The 18,733-nt window shown below is 43.2% G+C and overlaps 1 protein-coding gene across 1 annotated transcript in view; it reads left to right on the plus strand.

Moving 5' to 3' along the window:
• The window catches only part of SQOR (sulfide quinone oxidoreductase), a 54,101-nt gene extending 39,530 nt beyond the window's left edge, over positions 1-14,571 (plus strand). Inside the window, exons 7-10 of the mRNA XM_005889376.2 lie at positions 10,425-10,608; positions 12,254-12,321; positions 12,830-13,008; positions 14,251-14,571. Of these exons, the coding sequence (XP_005889438.1) occupies positions 10,425-10,608; positions 12,254-12,321; positions 12,830-13,008; positions 14,251-14,308 (489 nt within the window). The 3' untranslated portion in view covers positions 14,309-14,571. The remainder of the gene's footprint in view (positions 1-10,424; positions 10,609-12,253; positions 12,322-12,829; positions 13,009-14,250) is intronic.
• The last annotated feature ends 4,162 nt before the right edge of the window (positions 14,572-18,733 follow it).

Genomic DNA, 18,733 nt, shown 5'->3' on the forward strand with positions numbered 1-18,733 from the left:
ATCTTAAGGTTGTGATGGGAAAAGGTGGAGCCAAATGGGGAAGAGGAAGAGATAAGAGGTTGTGTCCATGGGAGATGAGGAGGGTTCATCTACTGTTGTTGTTAGTCTCTCAGTCGTGTCTGACTCTTTGTGACACATGCACTGTGGTTCACCAGGCTTCTCTGTCCATGGGATTTTCCAGGCAAGAATACTGGAGTGGGTTGTCATTTCCTTCTGCAGTGGATCATCCCGACCCAGGGATCAAACCCACATCTCCTACTTGGCAGGCAGATTCTTTACCACTGGGCCACCAGAGAAGCCTTCATATACTGGTACCAAGTGAATTTTTATCCTGTTTTGTGTCTGTATTTTTGGCACAGAGTCATTTGAGGCGGCCAGAAACATTTCACAACTTTAGTTGCCTAGAGTTCAGGAAGGGCTTCTTAAGTGCAGGATATAGTGATTGTCTCCATTTATGGTTTGTGACAGCCAGGCCTGCTTGTGGGTAGTTCAGGAATGATGGATATCTTTTACCTGTGAAAGAGGATGTCTTTAAACATCTCATACCTGTGCATCAAAGGAAATGCTTACAAATCCTTGAAAGATCTGGCAGAGCCACATCCTACTTGGAGAGATCTAGTCTTTGTATGTGGGCTTGGCTTCTGTGCATCTGTTTCTTCTGTGAAGTGGGAATAGTACATTAAGAACAAGATGTAAAGGCATCCAGAGAAGATGCAGAGAAGCATCATTTGTTTATATCATTTTGGCAAGAGCTGTTAGCAGTGAGGAAACAGTACACAGTCACATTTCATTCATCCAGCCTTTTTAGAGGAATGAAGGATTCCATAAATGGAAATTTTGAAGTGAGCCAAAGATTAATTTTCTAAACATCAGAACTTCACAGTTTAAGCTTCTTATTGGAAGCTCTCTCTAAAATGTATTGCCTACATCTTTCCATTCTTAAATGGTATGTCAGTTCAGTTCAGTTCAGTTCATTTGCTCAGTCGTGTCTGACTCTTTGTGACCCCATGAATCGCAGCACACCAGGCCTCCCTGTCCATCACCAACACCCGGAGTTCACTCAGACTCATGTCCATGGAGTCGGTGATGCCATCCAACCATCTCATCCTCTGTTGTCCCCTTCTCCTCCTGCCCCCAATCCCTCCCAGCATCAGGGTCTTTTCCAATGAGTCATCTCTTTGCATGAGGTGGCCAAAGTATTGGAGTTTCAGCTTTAGCATCATTCCTTCCAATGAACACCCAGGACTGATCTCCTTCAGAATGGACTGGTTGGATCTCCTTGCAGTCCAAGGGACTCTCAAGAGTCTTCTCCAACACCACAGTTCAAAAGCATCAACTCTTCGGCATTCAGCTTTCTTCACAGTCCAACTCTCACATTCATACATGACCACTGGAAAAACCATAGCCTTGACTAGACGGACCTTTGTTGGCAAAGTAATGTCTCTGCTTTTGAATATGCTATTTAGGTTGGTCATAACTTTCCTTCCAAGGAGTAAGCATCTTTTAATTTCATGGCTGCAATCACTATCTGCAGTGATTTTGGAGCCCCCCCAAAAATAAAGTCTGACACTGTTTCCACTGTTTCCCCATCTATTTCCCATGAAGTGATGGGACCAGATGCCATGATCTTAGTTTTTTGAATGTTGAGCTTTAAGCCAACGTTTTCACTCTCCTCTTTCACTTTCATCAAAAGGCTCTTTAGTTCCTCTTCACTTTCTGCTAGAAGGGTGGTGTCATCTGCATATCTGAGGTTATTGATATTTCTCCCAGCAGTCTTGATTCCAGCTTGTGCTTCTTCCAGCCCAACATTTCTCATGATGTACTCTGCATATAAGTTAAATAAGCACAGTGACAATATACAGCCTTGACGTACTCCTTTTCCTATTTGGAACCAGTCTGTTGTTCCATTCCAGTTCTAACTGTTGCTTCCTGACCTGCATACATATTTCTCAAGATGCAGGTCAGGTGATCTGATATTCCCATCTCTTTCAGAATTTTCCACAGTTTATTGTGATCCACACAGTCAAAGGCTTTGGAATAGTCAATAAAGCATAAATAGATGTTTTTCTGGAACTCTCTTGCTTTTTCGATGATCCAGCGGATGTTGGCAATTTGATCTCTGGTTCCTCTGCCTTTTCTAAAACCAGCTTGAACATCTGGAAGTTCATGGTTTACATATTGCTGAAGCCTGGCTTGGAGAATTTTGAACATTACTTTACTAGCGTGTGAGATGAGTGCAATTGTGCGGTAGTTTGAGCATTCTTTGGCATTGCCTTTCCTTGGGATTGGAATGAAAACTGACCTTTTCCAGTCCTGTGGCCACTGCTGAGTTTTCCAAATTTGCTGGCATATCGAGTGCAGCACTTCCACAGCATCATCTTTCAGGATTTGGAATAGCTCAACTGGAATGCTATCACCTCCACTAGCTTTGTTCGTAGTGATGCTTTCTAAGGCCCACTTGACTTCACATTCCAGGATGTCTGGCTCTAGGTGAGTGATCACACCATTGTGATTATCTGGGTCGTGAAGTTTTTTTGTACAGTTCTTCTGTGTATTCTTGCCACCTCTTCTTAATATCTTCTGCTTCTGTTAGGTCCATACCGTTTCTGTCCTTTATCGAGCTCACCTTTGCATGAAATGTTCCCTTGGTATCTCTAATTTTCTTGAAGAGATCTGTAGTCTTTCCCATTCTGTTGTTTTCCTCTATTTCTTTGCATTGATTGCTGAGGAAGGCTTTTTTATCTCTCCTTGCTATTCTTTGGAACTCTGCATTCAGATGCTTATATCTTTCCTTTTCTGCTTTGCTTTTCGCTTCTCTTCTTTTCACAGCTATTTGTAAAGCCTCCCCAGACAGCCATTTTGCTTTTTTGCATTTCTTTTCCATGGGGATGGTCTTGATCCCTGTCTCCTGTACAATGAATGTCACGAACCTCCGTCCATAGTTCATCAGGCACTCTGTCTATCAGATCTAGTCCCTTAAATCTATTTCTCACTTCCACTGTATAATCATAAGGGATTTGATTTAGGTCACACCTGAATGGTCTAGTGGTTTTCCCTACTTTCTTCAATTTAAGTCTGAATTTGGCAATAAGGAGTTCATGATCTGACCTACAGTCAGCTCCCGGTCTTGTTTTCTCCATCTTTGGCTGCAAAGAATATAATCACTCTGATTTCGGTGTTGACCATATGGTGATGTCTATGTGTAGAGTCTTCTCTTGTGTTGTTGGTGTGTAGTGACTATCATTTAAAATGCTGCTAATGACTCAAGGTCATAATTTTAAAAAACTTTCATTTGGAAATAATCTTAAACTTAGAGAAGTTGCAAAAATAAAAATAGTAGAAAGAAAACTGTGTATAGCCTTTACCTAGATTCACTTGTTGCAGAGTTTTACCCCATTGCTTTATCATTGCCTTCACTGCTTCTCTCTCTCTATATAAATATAATGTAATGTAATATATTTTCCCTAAAGCATTTAAAGGTGAGTTATGTACATCACAGGCTTCCCAGGTGGAGCTAGTGGGAAAGAAGTGAAGTTGCTCAGTCCTGTCCGCCTCCCTGCAACCCCATAGACTGTAGTCTGCCAGGCTCCTCCATCTATGGGATTCTCCAGGCAAGAATAGTGGAGTGGGTTGCCATTTCCTTCTCCAGGGGATCTTCCCAACCCAGGGATTGAACCTGGGTCTCCCACACTGTAGGCAGACTCTTTACCATCTGAGCCACCAGGCTGGTAAAGTGGTAAAGAACCTGCCTGCTAATGCAGGAGACACTAGAGATGGGTGTTTGATTCCAGGGTTGGGAAGATCCCCTGGAGGAGGGCATAGCAACCCTCTCCAGTGTTCTTGCCTGGAAAATCCCATGGACAGAGAAGCCTGGTGGGCTACAGTTCATAGGTTCGCAAAGAGTTGGACACAACTGAAGCAACTTAGCACACACTCATGTACCTTATGTGTCATGGCCCTTTACCCCTAAATATTTCACCATAATTTTCCTAAGAGTTAGGAGTATTCTCTTATATAACCACATTACAGTTATCAATTCAGTAAATTTAGCAAGGATACAATATTTTAATCTATGATTTGTATTCAAGTTTTGTTGATTGATGAATAGTATTATAGTACTTCCTGTCCTCCAGAAGTTGGTCTACAGGCAGGTATTGCATTTAATTGTCATGTGTTTTTAGCGTCCTTTAATCTGGAACATTTCTACAGCCTTTCTCTGTCTTCCATGACCCTGCATTTTGAAATAATACAGCTCCCTCCCTGACTTTTATTTTTTAATAGGGTGTCCTCATTTTGGGTTTGTCTGTGTTTCCTGGTGATGAGTTTCAGGCTCGGCATTTTGGGCTGAAATGCTGCATAAGTGATGTCTTTCTAGGATAACACATTAGAAAGCACACAGTGCTCATCTGCCCCTTGATGATATTCATTTTGATCACAAGTCCAGATATGGTCCAGTATCTTCACTGTAGAGAATTATTATTCTTTTTCTTTTTTGCTACTAATAAGGACAGGGGCACTCTAAGACCATGCAAACACCCTACTCCCTACTCATTAAAGTTTCCCAGTAGATTTAGCATCCATTGATGATTTTTGCCTAATCCAGTCTTTACTATGGTGGTTGCAAAATGATATTCCAGTCTAGCATTCCTTCCACCTGTACTGTTAGATTCTTGGCATCCTATCAGCAAAAGCTCTCCCTTCCCAATTAATTACTAGTATGAACTTAGGTGGAAAATTCTGAAAGAGATGGGAATACCAGACCACCTGACCTGCCTCTTGAGAAACCTGTATGCAGGTCAGGAAGCAACAGTTAGAACTGGACATGGAACAACAGACTGGTTCCAAATAGGAAAAGAAGTACGTCAAGGCTGTATATTGTCACCCTGCTTATTTAACTTATATGCATAGTACATCATGAGAAATGCTGGGCTGGAAGAAGCACAAGCTGGAATCAAGAGTGCTGGGCGAAATATCAATAACCTCAGATATGCAGATGACACCACCCTTATAGCAGAAAGTGAAGAAGAACTAAAGAGCCTCTTGAGAAAGTGAAAGAGAGGGCAAAAGTTGGCTTAAAGCTCAACATTCAGAAAACGAAGATCATGGCATCTAGCCCCATCACTTCATGGCAAATAGATAGGGAAACAGTGGCTGACTTTATTTTTCTGGGTTCCAAAATCACTGCAGATGGTGGTTGCAGCCATTAAATTAAAAGATGCTTACTCTTTGGAAGGAAAGTTATGACCAACCTAGATAGCATATTAAAAAGCAGAGACATTACTTTGCCAACAAACATCCGTCTAGTCAAAGCTATTGTTTTTCTAGGAGTCATGTATAGATACGAGAGGTGGACTATGAAGAAAGCTGCCAAAGAATTGATGCTTTTGAACTGTGGTGTTGGAAAAGACTCTTGAGAGTCCCTTGGACTGCAAGGAGATGCAACCAGTCCATCCTAAAGGAGATCAGTCCTGGGTGTTCATTGGAAGGACTGATGTTGAAGCTGAAACTCCAATACTTTGGCCACCTGATGGGAAGAGCTGAGTCATTTGAAAAACCCTGATGCTGGGAAAGATTGAGGGCAGGAGGAGAAGGGGACAACAGAGGATGAGATGGTTGGATGGTGTCACCAACTCGATGGACATGGGTTTGGGTAGACTCTGGGAGTTGGTGATGGACAGGGAGGCCTGGCATGCTGCAGTTCATGGGATCACAAAGAATTGGACACAACTGAGCGACTGAACTGAACTGATGAACTTATGAATGCCTGTATTTTCCCCCACTGGTTTGTCAACTAAAAAATATAGTCACTTAAAAAAAAATTTATATAGTCACAACCTAAAAGTAGAGAGTCATTTTATTTGGTGGGAATGTTTAGGACTCTGAGTCAGGCAGACAGCAGTAGCTCTGAGAAAACTGCTCCGTGGAGGCAGGAGGGGAAGTCAGGCTATATACAGGTTTTCAACAAAGGGAGCAAGCAGTCTGAACATCAAAAATCAGGTAGCAAGCTAAGGAATTCAGCATTCTGTGTATGGGAAGATGCAAGCTTCTGGGCTCACTGATTCATTCCTTTCATGAGCACCTCAGCTATCTGGGGCCCATCCTGTTTCCTTGCTCACCTTGCTTCTTCATTCCCCCAGCTCCTCAGCAGTCACCCGGAGGGGCGGGGGCTGGGGGGGTGGCTGCATCCACTGGATTGCAGTTTTGGGAGCCCTCATTCGTATTTGGAGGCCAGAAATTGCTGATGGCTGTGACATTTCTTGTTTATTGATATGTCAGCAGATACTTTCATTTCAGTTTATGATTCATTCTGTCCTTAAGTATTTTGGTGCTCAAGTTGTCCCAGATTGGGTCAGCAGGAACCCTTTCAGAATGGCCCTTAATGTCCTTGTGACATGTCCCCATTACATTTTTGAGCACTTCCTTGCTTTCTGGTGTCCCAGGATGTCCCAGGCTTGTCTCCTTGCCCCAGCTCACGGTCATCATTTTGAGTAGCTCTTATATAGTTATGCATCTAGGGCCTACTGGGTTGTTTAGGGCTAATTATCCTCTTATGAAAGGATGTCCATCTACTCTGTTATTTGATTTTGTGTGCATCCTCTTTGTAGTTTTCTTGTTTTCTTCCTTCCTAGCTGTCAGGCAGTTGTGACTGGGAGATCCTTCCAGCTCCAGCATTTTAAAACTGCTACTTCTAATCTTTTTATTGGCTGGAAAATGAGATAGCCAAACTCATTAAATTCTATGTAAAGTAAAAGCAGATGGGTGGTGTGTGAGGGCCCACAGCATATTTTTATGTGCCAAGTGTATGAGCTTGAGTGCATGAACTTAATTTTGTTATTAGGTCCTTTTCTCTCTGGTTCTCTGCTGTGCCGTGGTTAGTTGAGGCTTGCAGATAGGGACTTGGATAAATAAATGGTTATTGTTCTTCCAAGCCAGGCTTCAGCAATATGTGAACCGTGAACTTCCTGATGTTCAAGCTGGTTTTAGAAAAGGCAGAGGAACCAGAGATCAAATTGCCAACATCCGCTGGATCATGGAAAAAGCAAGAGAGTTCCAGGAAAACATCTATTTCTGCTTTATTGACTATGCCAAAGCTTTTGACTGTGTAGATCACAGTAAACTGTGAAAAATTCTGAAAGAGATGGGAATACCAGACCACCTGACCTGCCTCTTGAGAAATGTGTATGCAGGTCAGGAAGCAAGAGTTAGAACTGGACGTGGAACAACAGACTGGTTCCAAATAGGAAAAGGAGTATGTCAAGGCAGTATATTGTCACCCTCCTTATTTAACTTATATGCAGAGTACATCATGAGAAATGCTGGGCTGGAAGAAGCACAAGCTGGAATCAAGACTGCCGGGAGAAATAATCAATAACCTGAGATATGCAGATGACACCACCCTTATGGCAGAAAATGAAGAGGAACTAAAAAGCCTCTTGATGAAAGTGAAAGTGGAGAGTGAAAAAGTTGGCTTAAAGCTCAACATTCAGAAAACAAAGATCATGGCATCTGGTCCCATCACTTCATGGGAAATCAATGGGGAAACAGGGGTAACAGTGTCAGACTTTATTTTTTGGGGCTCCAAAACTACTGCAGATGGTGACTGCAGCCATGAAATTAAAAGATGCTTACTCCTTGGAAGGAAAGGAGTAACCTAGATATGACTAACCTAGATAGCATATTCAAAAGCAGAGACATTACTTTGCCAACAAAGGTCCGTCTAGTCAAGGCTATGGTTTTCCCTGTGGTCATGTATGGATGTGAGAGTTGGACTGTGAAGAAGGTTGAACACCAAAGAATTGATGCTTTTGAACTGTGGTGTTGGAGAAGACTCTTGAGAGTCCCTTGGACTGCAAGGAGATCCAACCAGTCCATTCTGAAGGAGATCAGTCCTGGGTGTTCATTGGAAGGACTGATGCTAAAGCTGAAACTCCAATACTTTGGCCACCTCATGCAAAGAGTTGACTCATTGGAAAAGACTCTGATGCTGGGAGGGATTGGGGGCAGGAGGAGAAGGGGATGACAGAGGATGACAGCCATCCAGAGGTGGCTGGATGGCATCACTGACTTGATGGACATGAGTCTGAGTGAACTCCGGGAGTTGGTGATGGACAGGGAGGCCTGGCATGCTGCAATTCATGGGGTCGAAAAGAGTCGGACACGACTGAGCGACTGGACTGAACTGATTGTTCTTCTGAAGGGTTTATAAAGAAAGAAGATTATTTGTGTCCCTTTTGAAGTATAGGCTTTTAGATTAGATTTTCTCTTCAGACCTAATTCTACTGTTTAAAATATGAATTTCAAAAAATCTACCGAAAGGCTTTAGAGCAGTGACTCTCAGCTCTGGCTGCACATTTCAATCACCCAGAGGACTTTCAAAACATGCTGATGCCTGAGTCTAACTCCCAGAGATTTTGATTAATTGGTCTGGGGTCTGGATTGAGGATTGGGAGTTTCCAAAGTTCCCCTAATGATTCTCATGTGTAATCAGGACTGAGCACCACTCCTGTAAAGAATTAAATGTACCCAAAGTCTCTAGTCTCTGATCCTTCATAGAGAGCTTGTGAACTGGCCCAAGTCTCCAGTTTTTAGAGATCTGAACTTGTTTTATATCATGGCATCCTAGAACTAGAAGAGATTTTGGAGATTATCCAGTACAGTGCATCTCCTTATAGGAAAGGTGAAGTGACTAAGTAATAGCATTTCATTTTTCATTATAAATGAACCTATTCCTTTAAGCCAGAGTTTCTAATACTCTCATCTACAGGTTTCATGTTTCAGAATCATTGGGGTGGAGGTTGTTAAAGTACACATTCCTGTTCTTCTCCCAGACCTAATGGATTGGGATCTTGGGGTGGTAGGGCCTGGGAACCTGAATTTTCTACAGATCTTCTTTATAAACATAAAATTTTGAACACCACTATTCTGAATAGGTTATTTATGTTAATGAAGGAAAACCATGTTATTCACTAGATTCAGTTTTTGGAAATAATTGATAAAAAACAAGCTATAACTGAATGGCAATATTAATTTCCAACAAATCTATAAAATGACCCTAGTAGTTCTTTTGCTCAAGTAAAATGTCATCCCTTTATGATGATTATGTGGAAATATTTAACCTCCCTTCTAGAAAAGATGTATGAAATTCATGTGTATTTGTGAAATTCAAGCACATATTAACTCTAATAGATAGAGATGATGCTAGTAAGATTTGGCCCTCAGTTCTGCTTAACTTCAGAAATACAGACATGGCCTTAATAATTTGGTGGATGATGGTTGTTGACTATTCCATCTGCTGTCCTGCAGACATGTGCTCAGTTTGCATGTAAATTAACAGGCAGCCTCAGGGACCCAGGCCACTAGAGAGCCAACTAGAGTACTTTGCAAAGCACTGCACATTCGCTCCACTTCTTCCACCTTAAGGCTGACTAAGCTCATAACTGAGAGTGGGAATAAATATAAGTCACAGCCCTAACTCCCTCTGCTATCATGACTCCCAGGCCCTGGTGAAGATGCAGAACTTGTTATGAAAATCAGGGGCTGTTGACTATCGCAAGGTTAGGATTGTCCTAAGATGCTAAAGTTTTCACTGTAATGAAATGTTTTATGAACACTTAATCAAGTTGAAATTGCTAGATGGAGTTGGTTAAAAGAAATAGAATAAACTACAAAATATTATGTAAACAAACAAACAAGCATATCACATAAACAAAAGAGTTACATGAGCCATCAGAACTGATTAGATTGGGTCAGTGCCTAATTGCCAAGGGTAGCCTTCCTTGATAAAGGTTTTTTGGGGAAAAAATCCATCCTGCCTCCTACGCAGTTCAGTAAACCCAATACTGAATCAGACCCCTCCTTCTTCATTGTGCTAGCCAATATTCTTGCTGCCTTTATTTCACCTTAAATTGGTGTTTGATGGTTTCCTTTTCGTGTTTTGAGAGTTGACTCATATTTGAGAATGGTGCTCACTTATCAGCTCCTAACATGGGTTTTTACAAGTTTTACTCACTCTGAGAACCTCTTTGCAGAGTAAACCTGGTGTAACCAGACTTTACAAGTCATCAGTCGAGGGTCAGGAAGACAGCAACTGAGATACATCACCTGCTTCATTTCAGTAACAGGTAGAAGCATCAATGAGTTCTTTCAAAATGTTAGTGAAGTTCACTCCAGTTTTTCAGATTCCCCCATGCCAGCTGCCAAAGGGATCCCATGAACTCTGTACCAGGAGACCATGTTAGTTATTTTATCACTGCCTTGCACGGGAGCATGGATGATCTTGGCAAGCATGTGGACCAGTATGAGCACTAACTGTACAGTGCTCCGTGCAGCCATAGTCCATGTGTGTGTCAGGGAGTCGGGGCCAGAGCCTGTGGGGCTATGGAAATAATGGAACAAACACATTTGGATGCTCTCCTTTTTTGCAGTATGAAATGCTTCACGTTACACCACCCATGAGCCCACCAGATGTCCTTAAGACGAGTCCTGTGGCTGATGCTGCCGGCTGGGTGGACGTGGACAAAGACACTCTGCAGCACAAGCGGTACCCAAATGTGTTTGGGATCGGGGACTGTACCAACCTGCCGACATCAAAGACCGCTGCCGCCGTAGGTAAGGCCTTGAGCTATGTTCCCTTCTCACTCAAAGCAGGGGTGCCTTCTGCTAAGGCACCGCCATAACAAAAACAAAACTTGGACACCAGCAGCATTTCATTATATACTAATTATATTAATGAAGAAACTTTTGTGCCTAAAAACGCCTTTGGCCTCCCCAAAACAGAAGTGTTGTCAATGAACCTAGTGTTGTGTAAAGAAGACAGTATCTGTTGAATGCTTTGCACCAGAGTAGCATGACCTCATCTGCCTTTTCTGGGTCAGAGGGGTGGTTTTCAGGGGAGGGGGACATTGGAGAGAGTGGTGCCACTTTTCCAGCTCTCTAGAATTCTGTTAACTTCTCATACTACCGTGCTCACATCCGTGGTCTTCTTTGGAACATCGCTGATGCTGGGCAGGTTGGCTGTTTTTCTTCTGCCTGAAACACTGTAAAACTAGGGAAGCATTTGTTTCCCCAGAAAACACATGCAAGTCAATGAAAGCTTGCAGAGCAGAAAATTGCTGTGTTAAGACAGATACAGTGAAGAGTGCCCTGATTGGTACACGATTAAGGCCTCAGCCTGGGCAACTAAATTCTTCACGTCGATGTTCCGCGCTAGCAGTGATGGAGAGAATTGCCTTTTGGATTCTGTTTTCTGTAGACAGGAACTGTCTTTTTTAGATGCTATAAAACACGAACCTCCCTGCCGGTGGGTATGGGAGCGTTTCGTGTGAATTACATACCCACAGAACATGTGTTACTTTTGTTGACTATATCAACCTAAGAAAGGCATTCTAGGAAATCCACTGAATGTCCTTCTTATTATTTATAGTCATTTCCCCCAAACTTTTCATTTCAAAAATCTCAAACCTATGAAAACTTTGAAAGTACAATGAATACCCATATACCCTTCAGGTATTAACCAATTATTCATATTTTGTGACCAATGTAATAATTATCCAATAAATGAATATTTTGTTTGATCACTCTATGTACCTTTTTAAAAGTCATCTGAAAGTAAATTTTGACATCATGATACTTCACCCTCAAACACTTCAACTTCTGTCTCCTAAGAAAAAGGACTTTCTCCTTTATACCCGCAAGATCATTTTTATGTCTAAGAAATTGAACATTACATTATGAAATCATCAATACAACCCATTGTGAATTTCTCCAGTTTTTCTAAATATGTCCTTTTTAGCTTTGCCTATCCACTCTTCCTCCCACCATCCCCAATTCCCCTTAAATCTGTGAGCCAAAGGCCACACTCCACACTGATTGCCATGTCTCTTTGGTTTTCTTTAATCTAGAACAAGCCTCTGACATTTATTTTTTCACTTACATGACATTGACATTTTTGAAGAGTGCTGGTTGGTTATATGGAAAATACCACAGTTTAGAATTGTCTGGTAGTTTCCTGTGATCAGATTCGGGTTGTGTGTTTGTGCCTCCCACTGTGTCACCTCAGGAGCCTGTCCTGTTAGTTTGTCTGGTCCTTGGTGAAGCTACAGTCCATCACTGGGTTGAGTTGTGTTCTAGTTACAATCTAGACGGATGGGATTTGGAGCCTTCTTAACTTCTTCACGTTAAAATTATTCGCAAATTAGTTTTCCTGGAAAATCTAGACACTTCTGATTTTCTGACTTTTCCATTTCTTATATAGCTGCCCAGTCAGGAATACTTGACAGAACAATTTCTCTGATTATGAAGAATCAAATACCAGTGAAGAAGGTTTGTATGCCTTATAAGAATCACTGTCTCAACTTAGCATCTTCCATTCTGCATGAAAACTTTTCCCACAATTTTGCTGCTTTCTTAATTAGTTTCTCTATTACGGGCACTTCAATTTTTGCCTTTAGTATATCCTTGCTATATAATTTCTATATTTTCATTGTACAAAAAGTAGAATATACAAAAAAGGAAAACATTACCACTGCTCAGAGTAAATGATAAGTTCTAAGATGTCTAGGTGGTGGTTGTTTGGTCGCTCAGTTGTGTCTGACTTTTTGTGACCCCATGGACTGTAGCCAGCCAGGCTCCTCCATCCATGGAATTTCCCAGGCAAGAATACTGGAGTGGGTTGCCCTTTCTGTCTCCAGGGGATCTTCCCAACCCAGGTATTGAACCTGCATCTCCTGCATTGTCAGGCAGATTCTTTACCATCTGAGTCATCTGGGAAGCCAAGGTGTCTAGATAGCACATGAAAAAAAGCCGCTTTCCAACTCTGTCTCAATCACAGTATGATGGCTACACGTCGTGTCCACTGGTGACTGGCTACAACCGTGTGATTCTCGCGGAGTTTAACTACAATGCTGAGCCCCTGGAAACCTTCCCTTTTGACCAGAGCAAAGAGAGACTTTCCATGTACCTCATGAAGGCTGACATGATGCCGTTCCTGTATTGGAATTTGATGCTGAGGTAAGTATGTCACCTGGGGGAGAGGCATACCTGTTAGCGGATTGCAACAGCCTGTACAGGGGGGTTGTTTCAAGGAGGCCTTCCAGCTTCAGGAGATATGACCCTGAGCAGGATGGGCAAAGGGGATGTACCTTGCTAAGTCATGTCTCAAGGATTGGTAATGGCAGTCTGAGAAGGGTTCTGAAGCCTCAGCCAGACGTGGTGGGCAAGAGGCTGCCCTGGGTGAGAGAAGGAGCCATAGCACAGCTACCACCCACCCAAGGACACAGCCTCTTCTTTTTATAATCGGCAGTGACCAGTTCTCCTGTCTTTCATGTTCTGGCACTCTCTTGCTGCTGGATACACCATCATCATCATCATAATCATAGTGAATCACTTTGACCTGTCAAGTACTTTATCATCTGCCACCTTAATTTTGTTTTTATTATAAGAAAAAGAAAACATACTAATTAAGAGCTAAGCTTTGGAGACCTGTGTTTGAGTCACATCTGCCACCTACCAGCTATGCGTCCTAGGGCAAGTTGCTTAAACTCTCTGTGTTTAAGTGTCTTACCTGCAAAATGAAAGGAACACTGTCTTCCTCACAGGATGGGATGAATAAGACAATACATAAAGAGACAGGTCCATCGTAGGCATTCAATAAGTAAACAGTGACAAACTTAATAATTCCTCTTCCTTGTTGCAAAAAAAAAAAAAAAAAAATCTCATTTGACTTTCCCAAACCCTTTGAGAAAAGTAAGTCAAAATGTAGACACCAGTGTTTTTCGGCTAGGGATGATTCTGCTCCCCAGGGGACATGTGACAATATCTGGAGATATATTTTGTTGTCACAGCTGGAGGGGATGCTACGGGCATCTAGTGAGCAGACGCCAAGGATGCTGCTGAATAGGACTGTCCCCTACCATTCAGAAGTATATGGTCCAAAATGCCAGTAGGTTTGGAAACCTGGACCTGTACCTGATTTATGAGCTGCTCAAGGTAGAGAGGACTGCAGTTTGCGCGTAGTAGAGGCTTGTTACAGGTTTGCTGAATTGAGTCAGTATGTCCAGGCTCACATAGCAAGTCAGTGTTAAGGTCAGTTACGCCCTCCTAGACATGGGTTCTTTCTACCTTGCTGTCAGTCTTGCTTTATAGCCTGAGAAACAGTGTCTGTGAGCAGCCTGGCTTCCCTTTAAATATCCTGCTGCCTGAAGTCACCCCCTTTTTCTGATGCAAAGAACTGTTCTGTGTCATTTCTTACAGGGGCTACTGGGGAGGACCAGCGTTTCTGCGGAAATTGTTCCATCTGGGTAAGAGCTAAGGATGGCCCAGCCCTTGCTCTCCCTGGGTGGCTTCTGGACCAGAATCACAGCCATGGATTGACCAAGAGCAGCACGAAGAACTCAAAACCCAACACCATAAAGAATTTACTGCTGGATGACAGTGACCAAATGCCTCCCTTCTCAGTCCCTCCAGACAGCTCCCATGCAGGCTGCTCAGGACAAGCTTAATTATTTGGAAACATTCAAATGAAAAAATAGACTTCTATTTTTTAAATAAAAACTCCCACTGATTGAGATTCTATGAGAAAATTTGATCTTGATTGGTGGTATGAAAAGTTCTAGCTGTAGGGAGGAAAAGATTGTGGTGGTGGGATAGTTTACTTGTTACCTACTTTGACTATTCAACTGAGAACTGGCATAATTTCACCAGAGCCTGTCTGGATTTATAAAAACAAGAGTTATTTCCAGGGAGAGTATTATTTGAAACAGTGCCTGTGAAGGCTGTGAAGACATGTGGCCTAGAGCTGGTGGTGTGGGGGCACAGGGGACTGGCTGCTGCCCCTCTGCTCCTCCACTGTGTTCGTGCCGAGGCCACGTTCTCCCAACCCGTGACGGACACAGGGAGTGCTCGTGCTGGCCTGTTCCTACGGGACGCTCAAGTCCTCCGCTGGCAACTTTGGCTCCAGAATTGCCCATCAGCCTGGCCAAAGCATCAGGCCCGACTTAGAAGTGCATCAGGCCCGAGGTGGTTCTTCCCCATCCCTCCTTCCTTCCTCCCCCTCTTCCTCTCCCTTCCTCTCGCAGGTGTCCCTCTCACATCATGGTCTGAAAGCCCTCCCTTGCCTTCTCCTGTGCCTTCTCCTTTAGCCTTGACAGACATTTCCTCCACTAAATCTCTTGCAAATCCAATTCTGTCATGGCCCCTGCTTTGCAGAGAATGTACACTTAGTGAGGATGGGGTTGATGCAGTACCAGTTTTAGCCAAGAAGATTTTTAATGAGATCACGTTAGAAACACTTCAGGACGTAGTTTCAGTTGACTTGAAGTTCAGCAGCAGCTTCAAAATCATTTTTTCTCCAATTAGTTTATTTGGAAGCTTACAGTTTCAGGTTTAAGTTCAACCCGGTATTTGAAAGCCTTGCATGTTTCATATTTATTTATAAATTCCATGAAAGGGCAATGCATAACTGTTTATGCAATAGAGTTCAAACCTAAACTGTTACCCAGTTTGAGGAACAGTGTTATTTGGGGTTGCTAAGTCTCTCATTTCCTGAAGTTCCTGGATGGCTTTAGAAGCTCTGCTCAGGCATTTGTTCATTAATTTAGCAAGGATTTACTGAGCTCCTCCTACGAGCTGCCAAACACTGCATTGGCCCTGGAGATGCAGTTGTGATCCAGACAGATAAGGGCCCTCCTACAGCCTCGTTGTTCCCGTGATAGTCTCCTCTCCTTTCCCTGGGATGCTGGGAAGCTTGCTGAAAAAGGCCTTGGTTTGACTAGGAAAGTAGATTTTCTTCAGTAGCACATGTTTCTGAGGAGGAAAGGGAGTCCTCGCAACAGACTTCTCATCTGGCGATAGAAGTGGGAGATGTTTTCTGGATGGCCACATTCTGGCTTGTCTGGGGTTTCCCTGTTTAGCATCTATTATTCTGGCATAGCTTTAATAGCACCGCTCCCCGCCCCAGTTTTCACTTTCCAAATGTCCCGTTTGGACAATAGATTTTATCGACCACTGTAGTGATCGCACTCCACCCTCCCACCCTCACCCGGGTTCTAGAATAAGAGCAGTGCCACAGTAGGTGGTGCTGTTTCTGTGTGCTGCTGGAGAACAGGCAGAGGTGGGGGTTTTCTGTCCTGCTCTGAGTCCCTGGGTCTTCACAGAGCTCCTGCCTGAGCCGGCTGCAGCCTGGCCCCTGGTGGGCTGCTGAGTCAGGGAGAGCTGGGGGCTATTCACCCAAAATGATCTTTCTCTGCAAGGTCCATGCAGTCCTGGGAGTAACGTCCCTAAATGTGGACACAAATGCATTTTCACAGAGTGAAGCTGTGTTTCTGGGAATGGCTGAGGCTCCTGGGTGAGTCACTTTGAAATCCCTCACAGGGTGAGCTGGCGTCTCCTGTGTCTGTTTATGACTGTGTATTCTGAATAAACCTCCAAGCATCAGGAAGTTGCTTCAGTTCACATTATGCTGGGCAGAATTGACTGCCAAGGCTGGGGGGGTGGGCAGTAACCACTATTGACCAGTACATTGGTCTCTAGCTTTCACTTCTTTGATATGGGAAAGATCAGAAATGTGCTGAAGTCCAGAAAAGTTTGACTTCTGAAACCATATCTTCTAACCACAAATGTGGGCTTGCTCAAGGGAGAGGCCCTGCTCTGGGACTGCCTTCAGTTTTTCCAGTCATCAGCAGTAAACGGGGAGGGGTGAGACCAGGGTAGCTGGTGGTTTCTCCAAAGATGGTGCCTGGGGTGGGTGAGGTTGCAGGTCCCATCCTGCTGATGCCTCCAGAGTCCAGAAGTGACACAGGGCTGGACAGCTGGCTTGGGAAATCCCTTCTTGGCTTCACCCCCCACCCCCACCACCGCTGCCACCCTTTGTCCCAGAGCTTCTTCCCTTTCAATTTCTGCCCTGGCGTCAGCCCCTGGATGAGCTGAGGGTACAGTGCAAACAGACCTGGGTGGCAGCTTGGGGACCACTGAGCTCCAGGGAGAGAAGTGAGACTGAAGTCAACAGGGGGAACACAGGGTTTCAGATTGAGTAGATTCTTTTATTTTGGTATGAAACCTCTTATTTCTAAATTTTGTAGACAAATTCAGAGAATGGAGATCAATAAAAGGAATAGAAATCACATGAAATCCATGACCCAGTTGTAACAACTAATAGCATCTTGGTATCTTTTTATCTAATGTCCTAACGATTGCTGTTAAAGTTCCTGAAAACAAGTAGGATCATACTGTAAGTACTGCTTTGTGACCTGTGCTTTACACTTAATATGTGTTGAAGGCCCAGTGGTTGGTTGTAGGGAGGAGGAGATTGGTGAGTAAGTTACTCACGGTGTACAGATCATTTATCCTGGCTGAGAAAACTGTGAATTAATTAATGTAGCAAATACATGTAAATGTATAATTCTCCAACAATCCTGAAGGTAGAATTATCAAAGATACGGAATATTGTTCTTTTGAGGAACGTGGCTTTGTAATGTAACATTTAAGAGTGGGTCCTCTGATTGTTTGCATGCACAGGATAACTTTAGTCTGATTTTAAAGCAAAGTCCCCCTTTATGCCCTAAGACCACAGATGAAGCTTTCATTTCAGATAAGCTCATTGTGATCATTTCAGGGAGGGAAGGATCAAGAGCAATGGTTTGGATGAGATAAGGCTTTCTGAAAAGATGAGTGAAAACCAGGTCTCTCTGGTTTTGTTCACTGCTAAGTAGTTAAGGAGATTGCTTGTCTTTATGCTGGAGAAAGTCAAGGTCAATACTTTGCAAAAAGCAGGTAGAAAGATCACAAGACACAGCTGAGAAGGATGGATGGTGACATATGGAGCAGTTTTCTCCCCCAATATTGATTTTTGAAAAATAACTTTCCTGGAGGAGTGCATGCTATGAACAACCCTAAATGAAGTTAAAAATTTCCATGTTTGCATATAGTAAAACTATTGTAATTGCATCCCTCAGGTACATTTGGGGCCACGCCCGGGCCCACAGAAGTGCAGACAGGCAGGAACCCTGGTGCTGTTCTGTCACAAACTGGGTTCGGATCTCTTGAGGCACAGATGGATAGAACACAGGATTTGGAGCCATAGACCAGGATTTGGGTCTTGGCTTTCCCACTGACTGCTGATAGCATCCCTCTCGCATGTTTTAATCACCACCTTGTCCCCTGTAGAGTGGGTTAATGATCCCTACTTCACAGAGCTAATGCTAGCATTAAATGAATTGAGGTATAGCTTTTAGCAGTTTGGCACATAGACTGTAAGCTATTATTGTTGACATTGACTCTAGTAGTTGAATGAAGCACTCAGAAATACAGCCTCCCCTTAGACTAGAAATTCCTCCCTGTCTGGGAGAAATGGGGTCATGACAGCTCTCCAACATCCTTATTCTAGCAAGAAAGATGGATTCTGTCACTTGTTACCACCGCAACTCTGTGCCTCATTTTGACAGACTTTCAGAGTTGGGAAATTGTCAGCATTATAGATTAGCCCATGCAGGGTGATGGGTAAGAATACATGTTTTGGATCCAAGACTGGATTTGAATCCCAGATCTGCCTCCCATTGGCTGTGTGACCCAGGGAAACCCTTTGGGCCCCTGGTAGGTTCGGATCACAGAAGGACCTGTTTTCAGTCTCTTAATATCAGTCAATTCATCTTTCCAGGGTATATAAATACATATGATATATACTATTGGCTATAGGGCTTCACTGACTGCAAGAATTCATTATTAGCTACTTCCACAATTA

The sequence above is a fragment of the Bos mutus genome, chromosome 10, assembly GCF_027580195.1.
Source record: "Bos mutus isolate GX-2022 chromosome 10, NWIPB_WYAK_1.1, whole genome shotgun sequence".
NCBI classification, from domain to species: domain Eukaryota; kingdom Metazoa; phylum Chordata; class Mammalia; order Artiodactyla; family Bovidae; genus Bos; species Bos mutus.